The 16,527-nt window shown below is 33.3% G+C and overlaps 2 protein-coding genes across 9 annotated transcripts in view; both read right to left on the reverse strand.

Annotated features, from left to right (window-relative positions):
* The window catches only part of LOC116430042 (uncharacterized), a 600,329-nt gene that overhangs the window by 103,795 nt on the left and 480,007 nt on the right, over window positions 1-16,527 (reverse strand). For 6 of the 7 annotated variants that reach the window (XM_076372489.1, XM_076372486.1, XM_076372482.1 and 3 more), the window contains one exon: window positions 16,111-16,131. The exons of the other annotated variant lie outside the window; for it this stretch is intronic. In XM_076372489.1, the coding sequence (XP_076228604.1) occupies window positions 16,111-16,131 (21 nt within the window). The remainder of the gene's footprint in view (window positions 1-16,110; window positions 16,132-16,527) is intronic. 7 annotated transcript variants of the gene reach the window in all.
* Window positions 1,272-11,755, reverse strand: LOC116430041 (very long chain fatty acid elongase AAEL008004-like). Of its 2 annotated transcripts, XM_031983673.2 has the most exons (5): window positions 11,567-11,755; window positions 10,141-10,412; window positions 8,626-8,928; window positions 7,038-7,240; window positions 1,272-6,383 (listed from the first exon to the last, which is right to left on the reverse strand). In XM_031983673.2, exons 1-4 carry the CDS (start codon window positions 11,610-11,612, stop codon window positions 7,073-7,075), a joined length of 789 nt encoding a protein of 262 aa, XP_031839533.2. In that variant the 5' UTR covers window positions 11,613-11,755; the 3' UTR covers window positions 1,272-6,383; window positions 7,038-7,072. The 2 variants fall into 2 exon arrangements, with proteins under 2 accessions (XP_031839533.2, XP_031839532.2); XM_031983672.2 differs by lacking the exon at window positions 1,272-6,383 and having other exon boundaries at window positions 6,919-7,240.

Genomic DNA, 16,527 nt, shown 5'->3' on the forward strand with positions numbered 1-16,527 from the left:
GTAGTCGAACGGAAATAAACGAGAGGAGATTCGTCGTGGGTTATGGGAATACGGTTTACTTCCCAGAAATCCGTGCTGAAACTGTGACGCACAAAATGGAATATAGCGTCATCTTTAGGAGTGCCAAGTCATCTCTATAACATGTAACCATAATCTGTTCCAGTTGTCGCAGTTAATATAGTCGACTCGAATATCTTGCCATAAATTATACAAGCTTGGAACCTTTGAGAATTAATGAGAGAATAAAAAAAATAAAAGAATTCAGCAGTTGCAAATAATAACTAAGAATTAATGAAAGTATAAGAAAATAAAATGATTCAAGAATTGTAATGAATAATTAAGAATTCATGGAAGAATAAAATAAAAAAGTTCAGCACTTGCAATTAATAACCAAGAATTAATGAAATAATAAAGTAAAAGAAGGAAAGAATAGAAGAATTTAGCAATTGCAACGAGTAACTGAGAAGTAATGGAAGTTAGTTCAGTAACTTTTTAAGTAATTTACTAAGAAACCTAATAGAGAAATTATATAATAATAGAGAAATACAACGATTTATTAACAATACGTCATCAAACTCCGAACGATATGGTAACACCTTGTCAATATTAAAATTCATATTAAAGTCCATAAACATTGGAAACTATAATGATTAAAACTATTAAGAATTTAAATATTTGAAACACGAAGATAACATAAGTGCCATAAATTATAATCAAAAAGTTATTAAATCAATTTTTATTAATTTTCGGTTATTCATTGCAGTTGCTTTATGTAGATACTTTAAATATTGAAATTCTTAATAGTCTTGATCGTCGAAATTTCCAATATTGGCGTATTGCAATATTGATGAAGTATTAACACGTCATTCAAAGTTTTATGAAGCACTGTTGGTTAATCGTTGCAGTAATTTTTCTACTAGAATTCTTCCACTCGGAAAACTCAATAAGAACAGCGCATAAGGAAGTTCTGTGCCTCGAGTAACTTTTCAAACTTCGACAACTATGTATGCATCAACTTGTTTCAGTATACAGATGAAAATTAATTATTAACTTGAGACACACGTGCGCAGGCATGAACGCCTACGCATACTTTGAATTTCTTATCAATCAAATTTTATAAGCAAGCAATGAAATTCCAATGATATTAACTTTGTTTATCAAAATTTATTAACATAGTAAGTTATGTATTTATAACGAATACAGATATGAGAGATACAATAAAATACAGAACATAATTAAATCCAATATTGTTATTATTTCAACATTAATCAATTAAATCACTATTCTTAGACTCTTCTCTGAAAGGTAAACTTTTGTGTAACTTCCTTCTTCACAAAATAGTAGCATGGAAATTTTATTTCGCGAAGTACTCCGCCTTGAAATTATTCATTAATCTATTACGATCTAAATTTCAGCAAACACTAAATTTACGGACATTTCTAAATACTACTATTCCTAGAAGAAATAGATGTTCATTGATACACCTATGTCTTGGAAATTAAAGCTTCAAAAATAGAAAATTAGGATACGTATACTTATAATTGCTTTCTAATAAATAAATATGAAATAAATAAATTATATAATTACTAAACTAACCATTTCATTAACAATTAAATGAAAACAAATTAATAAATAAACATTTAGCAAATAATGTTTATAAAAATTAACATTCATCAAATTGACGGTTTTCATAAATCTAGCTTTAGTATTCGTGAAAATATTTTTCTCTGCCTGTCAAACAATCGTCAAGACCAACAAACCCGTCACTTAACACTAACCATACTGGCACCTCTCCTACCGTAACCAGTCAAATAACTAGCTGTAAAATAAAGATAAACAAGTTAAATGATAAATGTCTTATAGTGAAAACAGAAATAAAAGGAAAGGCAAGGATTGCAAGACTGAGTAATCAAACAATATAGAAACTGATATTAAAGTTACATATACGAAAAGAAACCTAGAATGTTAAATCCGGTCATTTGACCGGTTCTCGGTACGGTTAGTGTTAAGCGGAAAGCACTTCATCAAAGAAGCAAAAAAAAACAATTTTAAGAGACGCATTCCCCGCGATCAATTTCGTCTAAATTAAAAGCTCGTTGTTTACCGGGGAACACATTTAGACCATCAGAACGGCAACAATTAATTTTATTCCGGGTGACAATCAATATTAGGACGGTAATTAAAAGCGTTAATGAGAGATGGGAAATTCGACTGACAGGGGTAACTCGGTTATCGCATTACCACGTTTATCACGAGCTGTTTTAAGCTGGGAATTTAAGATGGCCCAAAAAGTAATTATCGGTTCCCGTTAATGTTAGATCCTGCAGCGGCGCGGCTGTACTTTTATTCTGTCACGTTATTGGAAAGATAATGGCGGCAGAACGGGTAAACGAAAGGGAAAGAGAACCTTATCCACGGATACTCACGACCCAAGAGTAACTACAAAACACTTAACGTTTTATCTACCGACAATCTATTAATACATTGGCCGCCGCGTCATTCATATAATTGTACAGTGTAATACAAAGTTAATCTCAAAATTAATGATATTAACACTAGAAGTAAGTACGTACCAGTCAAACCAGTTTCTGTTTTCTTGTTTAGTAATTGTTGATATCTCAAAAGCATTCAATATTCAAAATAATTTTGAAAATAAATAGTTTCATTTAAATACTATAATGAATGCCTGAATAAACTGAAAATAATCTATTGTTACAATTCGTATAGGGATTACATATCAATTATATTAAATGCTTGGTAGTTCTAATGTTAAGAGTGTAAATATAAGGAAAAAGTGTTTGTGTTTCTTAACGGAATAATAATTCTTCTTCTGTGATTAATGTATGCCCTTATAATTTCATATCTTGCCACAGGAGCAAACGCTTCCTCACAATCCACACCTTTCTTTTGAGTATTATCTCGTGCTACAAATTTAGCTTTGCATTTATTAATAGAACCATTTTTGTTATATTTAATTTTGAATACCCATCTATTAGAAAGAACCCTTTTACTTTTTGGTCTCGAAAATAGAATCCACGTTTTGTTTCTCTTCAGTGCTTCATACTCCACTTGCATCGCTTGTGGTCATAATTGTGCATCTTCTATAGTATCTTGATTATCTTCATCTATTTTTCTATCATATTAAATAATTTTCGTGGTTTATGTTTCTTTCCTGTTCTCAATAGTTTCGATTTTGCTGGTTCTCGTTTTATATTTTTATTATCAACTTGTGGTGTATCATCTATTTCAATTGTTTCTTGGTTCTCCACTTCTTATTCTTCACGTTCTTCTTTTGTGATTCTTCATAATTAATATTTATAAATAATGGAATGAAATCATTGCCGTTATCATTGACATTATTGTTTTTAACTTCTTTCTTCTGAAATTTGTCGTTTCGATAAATTTTATCTCTTGCTTTAATTACGGTTTTTCAATTTTCTTTCCACAGACGATATGCTTTCGATATATTGTCATATTCGACTAATATATATTCGTCTCCTTTCTCTTAAAATTTTCCACATCTTCCTCTTTTGTTAACTATTGTTCTACTTCATATAATACTTAAAAATTCTACATTCGGATTCTTGTTTGTCCAAAGTTCAAATGGAGTCTCATTATTTAAAATTTTAGTTGGACATCTGTTTTTTAAGTACGAGTATGATTCACTCGTTCAGCTACTTCATTCTGCTGGGGTGTGTATTCCACAGTTAAGTGGCGCGTTACACCTTCTTTTTCTAAAAATCTTGTAAATTAATTTAAAGTATAGTCCTTAACATTGTCGGTGCGTAGTCGCTTGATCGAACATCTTGTTAATTTCTCCACTCTTCGTTTGTAGTTTAAAACAAAAAATAGTTAAAAACTTTCGATTTACGACGTAACATTATTGTTTCGGTGTACCTGCTATAATCATCGATAAATGTAACAAAATACCTTGTACCATCAATTGATTCTGTTTTCATAGGACCGCATATATCGGAGTATACTATTTCAAGCTTTTCTTCCATTGTACGATCTGAATGCATCTCCGTGAGTCTTTCAATATTTTACAAACTGCCTATGGACGCCATTTCTGTACGTAATGAACAAATTATTTATTTTTTCTTCCATTAACTATTTGGACTACTTGCTTATTTCCTGGGTCCACAACCTAATAGAATTACGCAGTGTAATGTGTATTGTAAGGCATTTAATAAACCAAATATATAAAATCCACAGATCAAATTGACAGAATAACATACGACATACAGAACACAAAACACAGGCAAATAACGCACACTCCAAGTTCACTCGCAACACTTTACATCGATTAGGTAAATGGCATTTATCCAGCAACGACAAATTTTCAAACCTATTTTTCTCGAAAACGAAGCTTGGTATGAACACATTTTATTCTACGTTTTCGATTCAGTACTTCACGTAGGACCTACTCGCTTGTACGGTACACCCAGTATATCGATTCATACACTTCTCCAACAAGCTTAGGGTTTGAACGGACCCAAACGTGGTACGGTGAAGGTAAAACAATGAAAATAAAAAGAGGAGAGGATTGGAGGGACGGGAAAAGGGAAGAAAAAAGAATAGAAGGGCTGGTGATCCTAGGCGCGACAAGAAATTCGGTATTTTCGCTCGCGCACGATAAGCCGAACGTCTCCGCCGCGCGCCGCCCGGTCGGAAGGCATTATTGACTTCCGTATTATCGTACGCGGTCCCGTGATATAGCATGTTGGTGCAGTATAACAACCTTCGCCGGACGTAATGCAGAATTCGAGATTTCCGTTATGCAGTGACTGAAAAGCACGGAAACTCGAGTACATCCGCGGATTAGCATAAACACTGTTGTCTTTCGGGGATCGAATAACGGCTATGGAAGATTTGATCTATCCTGTGGAAACACGCTCGAGCAATTGGTCAAGCAACCGAGTTTCACCTCTGGGACAATACTGGGCGAACCGTGGCCAAGATACGACTATTACACCGGGGGCCGGTTGATAAGTGTTGCACGTGCTCGGATATCATGAGAACGAAAGGTAGGTATTAACCCTTTGTACTTGATTTATTTTCAATGTCGTTGGCTGTAAAGTTGTAATTATTTTTAAAGAAACGAATTAAAGTAATTTATAGCGGTAGAATTCAACGTTTTATATTTATTTTATTTATTATTATTATTACAAGGTTTAATTTTTATAATTTTTTGAAGTACCATAAATAAAGTAGTACAAATTTTTATTGTCATCTCCAACATGACATAAGAGTGCAAAGGGTCAATCAGTACCAGTCAAAATGTCGAGTTTCATTCGAAACTTTAACGGAACACTGCAGAAGCTCTCGGGAACCTAGTGGATGTGTATAACCAGCATAACCGAGCCTTAAAGAATGTAAGAGAAACCGTTAATGAATGGAACGCCATGATAATATCAATAATTTTCCCCAAGGTTAGCTCCGAAACAGTAGAGGATTGGGAGTTAACCTTGAGAGATAAAAGCGTTCCCTCGTATAGCAACCTATTGGAGTTTCTTGAAAAACGCGCGAACTGCAAGTTCAGCACTAATAAATCACAATATTTTAATCAACGAGCATCCTCACCCACACATCTACATCAAGAAACATTAAACTAGCAAATCAAATTATTATCTCCGGAGAGCCTAGACGTATACCTGCGGAAAACGCTATTCAGTCGAGTCATCGGAAGGAGCGTGCCATCAAGTAAGCCTACCAAAACAAAGAAATGTCATTCCATCGGTTCTTTAGAAATAGAGCTTGGTCGATTCTGGGAATTCCCAGACGAACCACTAGAACAACTTCTCTCTCAGATACGTCACAAGTTTGTCTCGCTCACATATCTTACTCCGCGCGTGTAAGTCTCCAGAATGCGACAGTCAAATCGTTCAAGTACCATTTAAAACGTGTCGCTGGGACTGAGCTATTCACATTCGAGGATTTTAATACTTTAATAATTGAAATCGAGGCCGTTTTGAACTCTCGTCCCCTTACTTCAATTTCCTCTGATCCTGACGACTTATTAGCACTCACTCCAGGCCACTTAATCACTAATAGGTTGCCGAATTGGCAACGGACACAAAACACGAAACAACAGTTCTGGACCCGTTGACACCGGAAATACATAAACGAATTCAATACCCGCAGTAAATGGAGCAACGGCAACCACACTGTCAAGGAAGGAACCGTGATCCCCTTGCGAAAAGACAATATCTTACCAGCTCAATGAGTCCTGGGTAGAGTCTTGAAGGCCTCGCCCAGGATCATATGGCATCATATGGTTCGCGCAGTTATAGTTAGGTCGGCTACTAGCACGTTTTCCTGAAACGTCAAACGATTCGTACCGCTCCCAATATATGAAGACTCCACGAGCAGCACATAAATCTCTGTAATCAATAATGTAACGAATCCTTTCAGAAATGTCAAATTACACACTGGCTCCGTTCATTTAATTGGCAGTACCGGATGAAAAACATTGCTATTGAGAGAGAATCCAAATACGGCGCAATTAGTTTGAAGACTACGGTAGCGTCGGCAATTTTCTGATATTAGGAGCCGTTATTCAGCCAAAGAGCTCGTATTGTGTTTGCATTATATTGTAAATACATTTTTGAATTCATGATTGTGCGACGCGTAAGGCCGGTTACTGCAGGTATACTCGGACTGTTACGACCAGATCGCTTGGACCCAGATGGTTCGCAAGTGGCCGACGATGGCCTGCAGAATTATGCCCCGTGTTGACGGAATTAGTATTTAAAATGATTGTAAGACCTTTTTCGAGAGAGACTAGTTTTGCGAGTTGAGAGGAGCGGGTCAGTGTGGACTAGCGTAGACAGTGTAGTTTAACAGTCTAAAGTAGTAAATCAGCGTAAACCAGTGGAGAACAGCGTAGTATTGCGTAGAATAGATTAAGACACATAGTTTAGTTTAATTATAGTCACTTATAGTCCATTACGATAAACATACAAATACACCTAGGCTTGTTTTCGCCAAAATCTCCGCCATCCCACAGTACTGTACGATTTTCCTTTAATACTCACATAGAAATTCGATATCCAAACAACATTTTTCGTTTTTATTTTTTTTTATTCTTCGATAACGTATAATTCTGTCTGTAGAAATTATAGAACAAGACAAAATTAATAAGCAGATTAATTATCATAATGCCGGCGAAATATTGCATCTCTGGACAACCAGGAATGAAAGCTTGCATCAGATACGTTATTAGGACCACGAATTGTACCTGTCGAGAGAGAAAAAGCATGAATGGAGAAATTGCGAGAGTAGATATCTTCATTTCGTGATATATTTAACTCCTTGATCTACGATATCGTATATCGTAACGATAACCCGTAACGAAAATTTTTAACTGAATTCGAGAAATCCAAGTGTTATTTATTTTTCCACATATAAATTAAATATTACCTACTTTTCTATTATAAATTGTTAACCTTTGGGGTAAACGTAGGCATAGAATAAGCCTCAGTATTTTTTCTTTCCGTAATGAACTATTGAGGATAAAGTATTTGTATCGATCATAGTTAAATAAATCAGAGAATAAGGGGTTAATACGAAACTATAAGTTTCAACGCACTGTTGATCGACCACGAGTACATTCGTGTTTGATCATATATGAACGTAAGCAATTAACACAATACGAAATGTTGGAAATTTTGATTACAATAATGATGTTTATCTGAGATAACGTTTTGTTTTGTTCGTATCTCGTCGTATCTGGTTGACTTTTAATAATAATCAAGTACTCAACGTTTTTTTAATGCTTGCGTCATTTTCGTAATGCGAGTTACACAACGCTAGAATGACGCGGGTGAGTCCGTAACGTACAGTGAGAAACGGATGAACATGTGTCTAACACGTTTTAGATTTTAATTATTTATAACTAGGAAATAAGGCTAAAATAGCAATTGCTTTTCTTTACTATCGCCTTGTTTCTTTAAAAAAGGCATCTCTTAAATTCCATTGTTAAATTCTTCATACAGGGTGCATCAAAGTGACATGTACAAGCGGACACAAAGTAATTCTTCGGGAAAGAGTAAGGAAAATAGAATAAAACTTTTTTATTTAAAACTTCGTTTGCGACAAATTCGAACTTGAAAATCTGCTGTTAATTATAAGGCCTAACAAAATATGGTTGTAGAAATATTTCCTTTGCGTTTTCTTGAAATTAATCATTAATAAAGGCGCGTATGCCAAAATTTCAAACTGGTCCCGAATTCGTTTTCACATTTTTTGTTATTTTTTCACGAGGAGTTACTCCATGCTCGTTTGTATATATTATTCTGACGCACCTTGTATATTAAGTGTAATGGAATGTTATTTTTTCTTTCAATTAGTAATCTTTATTACGAATGGATTAAAAGGTGAGAAGACATTTCAGTCAGTTCAAAAATACTAACAGTATACATTTTATTTGATATTTTTGTCTTCTAATTGGAAATATATGAAACGTCTTCTTATTTTAAATTATTAAAGGTTTTATTACAATGCATGAATGAATGAAAATACGTGAATGTATTTTATCAAACTCAATGAATATATTAAAAGTAATATCTGATTCTTTCTTTTAATTTAGAGGGCACTAAATTTGATTTTTGATCCTTTACTTACCATTTGACACGTGGTGAGTATGGGCTTAAACGGTGCCAGCTTTTTTTGCATTTCTGGGCCGTAGGAGGTCAACAAGTAATAGCTGTACATTATTATGTGTATTATGCTATTTACAAAACCAACCATAACAGCATACCCGTTGGGAAAGTATTTTACCGTATACCAACTCAACAATACCGTGGAGACATGATGGTACAAATGTAAGAACGAAACCTGTCTATCTTTCTTCCTTAAAACGAATACAATAGTCTCGATGTAGTCGCTTATTTTTACGTTCAATCCCAACAACAGCATTGCTATAATCTGTAATTACGTTATGACTTAATTTACGAAAATACGAATGATAAAAGCATCTAATCAGAAATTATTGATCATGAACTGTTATTTCGAGCTATCAAAAATAGTTTGTTTCACATATTAAACAGGCTTAAGTAATTATTAGGTTGGTTGAAAGGTCTTGCCATTTTATTCACCAATAAAGCGTTTATATTATATTGCATTTATAAATGTTGTAAATAGTTAAACTAAAAGATAATAGAAAGTTTTCGAATACACTACGAAACACATAGTTCCATGAAGTTTAATTTAACGTAGTCAAATTTTTCTTTAAAACTTCATTAAAAAGGGAGACGAGACTTTCAAGCCAACCAATATATAGAGTTAAGTATTTTGCAGTTGAAAGTAATTTTTTTACATGTGAGATAATGATATTCTGTTTCGTTGTTCTGCCACATAAGAGAACTTATAAAAAATGCGATAGTGATAAACCTTGTGGTACGACTCTCAAACCATTACTAGAATTGGACTAAACAATATTCATGTTTTTTTTAAGTAATAAACGCCGTGAAACTTTTTGTGCGCCGAAAAGTTGTTTAATATTAGTTATTAATATTATTAGTATTCAAAGTATGAAGTTAAGAAAAAATTAAAAAATAAATCGTTTGAAGTAGACAACGGCACTGTTGTTTTAAATTTTATTGAACCGATTCGAGGATCAATGAATTTTAATCTGACTTGATCTCTAGCTCTAACTGTGAGTACTCTTGTTCGATTACATGGTAGTACATTGGCAATAATCATGACTGGTTGTGATTTAACTTGATCTGGCCATACTGTTAACAGCTAATGTGAATCAGGTCTTACTGTATCGAAGTGTAAACAATTACGTATGCCATACATGCATATGTTCTAATAGCGAGTATATTCTGACATAACGATTAACGCGTTGACTGCTACGATGGTCACCAATGACCGAAATTTCTGAATTGCCCAAAAATCACAATTGTCTCTAATTAAGTAAGCAGTAAGTAATAGTAAAAAGATTGATATCGAATAAAAATATTCAGTAACATAAGTAACTAGAGAATAGTGTAATGTAAGGACTGCGATACTAAATCACTAATATTTATTTCCAACGCTGTTTACTTTTGCTAGGGAAGCATAAGCGTATGTATAGAACGCTCTAAATTCTCTGGGCGGTCAACGCGTTAATTAATTAAGAAATTAAAGTCATACCTTCATCGGTTTGTCATTGTAGGAGTAATCCAATTCAGTACAGAATAAAAATCCGTCCCCAAACCAACCAGCTTCATATGTTAGATATATCATGTATAAATTTATACAAATTTGAAACACATTGTACCAAAAGATGAATGTTTTGAGAGAGTACGGTTGTTTGTTTTTCATGTATCTTGGACCATAGTCCAGAACATAGTATAAGTACGCTGCCGATATCAGAAGAATTGGCACAGGTGAAGATATCAGCGGGTGAATGTTGGTTCTCCGATCTGCCATACATTTTTTTAAATTAATATATTTTAATGGTAGTAAGAATTGTGATTTCTTTATTTGTAGCTTTATGTTTTGGAAAGTTCTATTTCCAAAGCCAAATTATGAACAAAACGCCTTATCTCTTTCGAAGTTGTTGAGACCGATTCATAGTATAAATAAAAAATGATTTCTTTGGTTCGAAGTTTCACTGTTTCACAGTAAAATTTTCATTTTAGAATGATTCTATTATTTCTATTTTTCAATTAATGTATCAGCAAAACAGTGTTGTATTGTATTTAATGGATTTCTAATAACAAGCCTTAATAACAGAAACGATATCAAAATATATAAGGTGACCCATTTAAATAGACCTACTTGAACGTATTCGAAACTACTGATGACACAGAAAAGTGTATAGAAAAAATGTGGAAAAAAACCTGGGTAATTTAAAGGGGTACGTTATGTGATAAGTTGCTTCTTTCTATATGAAGGTTAACTTGGTTTCGGTTTTAAACAGAATCGTATATTTTTTTATGCGTTATTAAATAATGGTACATATAGCTTTTACTGCACTTATCTCTCTGAATGTCGGTTGCATTGAAATTGTATACTATTTTATAATATTAATATTAAAATATCTTGTAAACTAATGATTTATTGCTATAAGCGACATCGTACTTTTGTATAGAAAATGATGAATTGCATTAATTACTGCATTAAAAAAATACATGATTCCATTAAAGAAAAAAATGAAGTTGATTTTTACATTCTCTATGTGATTCTGTGGCTCTTATAATGAAATATTCTACTGAAAAAGTTGAAACACTTTGTAAATAAAATATGACAAAATTTTTCAATGATATTGAACATGTATTAATCACGACATTACATAAAAATTAATCCCTACACGTACGTAATCGAAATGATCGTAAATAGAATGTGATTGGTAAAAAACTAATTTTAATCATCTGTGCTACTCTGTAATACTACAGTTAACGTATCGTTACTGGACTTTGAATTTTATACATTTTTGATAAATTTGAGTACGTGAAATATAAAACACAGAAATTTTCAGAAAACTTTAAGAAATCAGTTTTTATTTCGTTCTTGTTTCTTCAAATTGGTTCGACAAATTTTGATTTTATATAAAAATTCTCAGTTTATTACATACCAGCGACTTCTGTAATATAGTGATGATATGTATCCAACAGATTCATGGTTATATTTACTCTAGTAACACTATAATGTGCACACACGGATCTCTCAAATCATTAAATGAAAATAAAAGTATGGATTGATTTTGGCGTCTTTAAGCGAAACTTGAATGATCAACCCGAAACATACAATTGACCGAGAGAACTTCACACTCAAGCTTTTTGTCTTATATATGCCATTCATACGTGTTAATATGCGCATAATTATGACAACAATCCAGGAGAAAATCACGTATTGTATGGAAATTATTACATTCTGCATTCCAGTGTTTCATACGTAAACCATATGAAGATGCACGTGTAAAAGAATTATGGTAGTTATTTAGTTTGGTCGATGGTTTTTAGATGTAAATTAGACTAGTTATGTCGACTTTAAGGAAATGGACCTTTAATTTTGTTAATTACATCAAGTCGGTAAAACTAGTCCGATTTACATCGTATTTGGGCTTATTTTAATTACAACAGTCTCAACAATTCACTGGCACTACATTTAAGAAAATCAGATTGAAAGTAATTAAATTAATATTTCCTTTATTGCATGCTTATATTTGACGCGTGCAGCATTATTTTGAAATCATGTGCCTTGACCCTCGATGATCTGAGAACTGTGATTATTTCACTTCTTCTCACTATACGCGTTCTCTGAGTTTGTCAAAATGTGTTCGAAAAGTTTGTGTCTCCTTACCGCACTTGCCCCTTCAATTCGAAAGATACGTGAAAAGATATTGTCTGCGGATGAAAAATTGCTAAACTTGAAAGTAATATAAATTTATAAAGAAAAAATTACTTTCGAAGTATTAAACTTAATGACCTTAGACAGCGGTTTTCCGAAACACTGCAGATCACAATTTATCGCGCACGGTCGCCGAATTTGTGACGCGTCGCGGTAAACCAACCGCTCTAAAACAAAAAGGCGGACGTGTGTAGATGATTTTATTTTTTAATAAAAATCTTAAAACCTTACTGAATACAACTGTGCTTGAAAGAACACCGGGACAAGTACACCAAGTTGTACAACTGTATGAAATATCGCTGATGTATTAGTTATGTTAAAATGTGAATATTTACATAAATATTCATGGTAAAAAGGTAATGAACTATTAAGGGCAGAGTATATATGTACCTAAAAATTTTGAAAGTGAAGAAAAATTCGTACAACTTTTCTAAAGCATATGGAAAATGTTGCGAGGAATTTCAAGAGTAAAACGCGTAGTCGAAAAATGCCTAATTTTCGGGATAGCTCAACAATTTTCGAGTTCTCCAAGGACAGAAAATTTGTAGAACATTGTTCTTTACATAATCAGCTATGTGGAGCAGTAACAATTTTTCGGTTTAGGTAAAATTTTTATAATGGATTTTTGGCCATCCAGATCGAGCGAATATTCCACTGTGCGCCGCGAAAAACGTGAAGAATCGAGAAACGTCTCGCGAGCTCGGAAACGCGAACGTTCTGAAAGCGCAGCGCAAACAAATAAAAACGCCGGGCTTCTAGATCGTTTGTATCGAATCACCGCCGGGAATGGACGTTATCCATTTTCGTTCCTTTTCTTATTAAATCTCTCTTATTTTGAAAGCCTGGGTTCTCTTTAGAACCGCTATCCGTCCCAATGCTACATGTACTCACGAGTGTTTTAACACTATTCCTACCGACACTCCATGCATACCTATTCCTACTGCGACCAGTCAAATGACTGGTCTTTAGCACAACTTATATTTTTTAATATAGAATGAGGATAATAGATAATTTGGTACACACGTACTTTTTACATTTTAGACAGATTTTGTTAGTCTTATTGTTTGTGCAATATCTTATTTGGCATGGTTTCCGTTCGTGTGAACCTGTACTTGTATTTGTGACGGGTGTTGCTTGATCTTCTTTGCCTAACTTTAGTTCTTTTTGATATTCAATGGCAAGTTCTTCTGCCAATTGAAATAAAAATTCCTGCCTCGAAATTTCTTCTCCCGTGGATTCTTTATATAAAATCCATGCATTTATCCCGGCTAAATCTAGGGTATTGAAAAATACCTGTAAAGGCTATCTCCGTCATGTAGATTTTACCGATTTTACCGAGGCCGATAGGCGAGCGAGAACTGTAAACACTTGAAAGTACCGTAAGGCACTTTTTGGCTAAAATCATGCCACAACTGCATTACTTTTCGTTTGCAACGACTTTATAGTTTCGGAATAGAGTCTTTGAGAGAATACTATTACAAAAAGATATAAATCGTTCTACCGGTCAAATGACTGGTCGTGGTAAGTAAGATAGACTACAAATTTTTCTCAGAAAATAAACAATAGAAAAAGGAGTGAATATTGAAAAATGTTTCATACATATATTTTAGGAAAAGTCGTGAAGTATAAAGGCGATTTAATGACGTTGTCTATAGGAAATTCTAATCGAAATTTTAAAAATAGTCATTTGACTGGTCGCGGTAGGAATAGTGTTAAGCTCGATATACACTCTCGGTTTGCCCTCGGTCCATTCAAAACTCATTCCCTGTCTCTTTCCTATGAACGAAGATAAAATGAAATAGAACGGACGAATTAGGATACACAGCGTGAATACATACATTGTAAACAATTGCGTCATTCGAAATGTACACGAGTAGATTGCGTGACCACGTAGTGACGATCATTCTGGAGTAATAGAGTCAAATACATACGACCTTTTCTATTTAATTAGTTTGCACCTAATGCATAGAGCAAAGTTCTTCTATTTCGAGAAAAGAATACATAGTACGTAAGGGAAGCGAGATCGAATGCGATGAAGTTGTATGTAACGATAAAGAACAGAAGTCTCTATAGTTCCGTCTTATTCCGTCGACATAATATCATTCACGAAGATGAAAATATTTGCGAGAGAATAAGATTAAAAACAATTAATCGAAGTAATTATTCATAATTAATAAGGTAAATGCTACACCGAATCTTGTTTCATCTTAATTCTAACTTACTATTCATGCTACAAATAGACACCGTCAAAACAAGACCACGTGTCCTCTAATTCTTTGATAGTTCGTGAAGATGAAATCCATCAATCGGCTAATTCAAATTGTTAAATTTTTTTCTGAATGGAACTTAATAATAAATTCAGTTATTCGTAAGATATCTAAAAAAACATAGAGAATAAAACTAAGAACGTTAAAACCGGATTATGTACTTACAAGTAGCTTCGAATTTTTTTACAATAAACTTTTTAGGCAATTTCACGATAAAGGGTGAATTGTAAATTGTCAACATTTTTCCTGAGCAGATTGATCATCTGTGATTTTCATAATTTTTTTACGATCTGCCAAGTGATTCTGATCACAGTGGCACCGCGTATTGGCGTAGCTCGGACTCGGAGACCGAGAGCGTGATCCACATATCCCTTTAAAGCCGAACTGGAAATCTTGTGCCTGCGACGTTGTGTAGGCTACTTCCTTCAACCTTTAGACTATCCTCTTTTATTGCCCTATATTCACACTCATTCTTACATTCACACTTTTAAAAAATATCCGAAGCCATGCTAGATACACTGATATGTAATTTTTATAAAGATTGTAACAATTGTGTGATGTGGGTGTATTGACGAGTGTACGTGTGTGTGAATAGAAGACACGCGAGTTCGCGTGCGCGTGTAATATGAATCAATGTTCAATACGTTGGAATATTTTAGGCTGATTTTTTGGAACATTGATTGAAAACATTCTTCTTTTAAGGATTAAAAGGCTTTAAATGTCACACGTACACGGCATCTTTGATCTCGACAGTTTTTACTATTTTTCATTCCTTCTTTCCTTTTTCTACAATTTAGATATAGTATGTGTTCAATAAAAGCGTGCTTAAATAATAACAAAAATTTGTTTAAATAATAAAAAAATTTACATTGAACAGATGGAGATATTTGAAATAATTTTGTTTGGAATAGTTTGCCCTATTTGGAATAGTCTGACCAGTAACGTAGAATATCGATCAAACGCCGCGGTATACATACCTATGTGGAGAATAGAATTCTACTGCACCAGACTTGGCGAAGTAATCGTCATTCATTAGATTCGCCATGGTGAATCTATCCGAATGATCGTTATTCTCCTCCATTACAAGTATTAATTGAAAACTGTTGCAGTTGCATTCCGCGAATGCCACGTGTCAGTATTCGAATATGAGAGGTACGAAATAATAGTTACAGAAAGCTATCTTAGTAAGGAATGAAAGGGGATGTCAGTTTCGAAAGATATAATAATATTAGCGAAATAAATAGTTATATAAATAATTTACATTTTTAGTTACTGATTTAGTTGAAATTTTGTAATATAGCTAATGTATAGAATATTAAAGAAGAATATATAAGAGGGGAAAAAATAAATAAAATGATTAAATACTTACAACTTATTTTCACTAGTGTTCAGTGACAATATAATTTAATCTGATATTGAAATAGTACAAGTTACTTAATTGATTAACAAATTGAATATTTACAGTTTAAAACGATACAATAAAAATGAGATTTAAACTTACCCAGCGGGTGTTCACTTGCTCCTGAAAAACAAAACCAGTTTCATTAGAACTTGTTGAATTATTATGTCATTATTATACAAATTATATATTAAAAGTATTATGTAAGTTAATTAAATTTTGTATCGGTCATAATTTAAAATATCTCTTAATGTATGTGCTTTACTAGTTTAAATATTAATTACTTTAAATTTTCGACAAATATATTTATTTCTTTATTTATTGTTCGATAACAATATTTTTACTGTTGCAGGAGATTGCGTGTGACTACATAAACGCAACGCGTTTCTCAAGAAAATTGTGAAACATCACAGTATCCTACGTGTTAACGTTCCTATAAAACGAGCCGTTCACGATTAAATTGAAACCTCCAGACTATTTGCAATATTTGCAGTTTCAGACGAAGTTTAAATTACTTTC

The sequence above is a fragment of the Nomia melanderi genome, chromosome 1 (assembly GCF_051020985.1).
Source record: "Nomia melanderi isolate GNS246 chromosome 1, iyNomMela1, whole genome shotgun sequence".
Lineage (NCBI taxonomy): Eukaryota > Metazoa > Arthropoda > Insecta > Hymenoptera > Halictidae > Nomia > Nomia melanderi.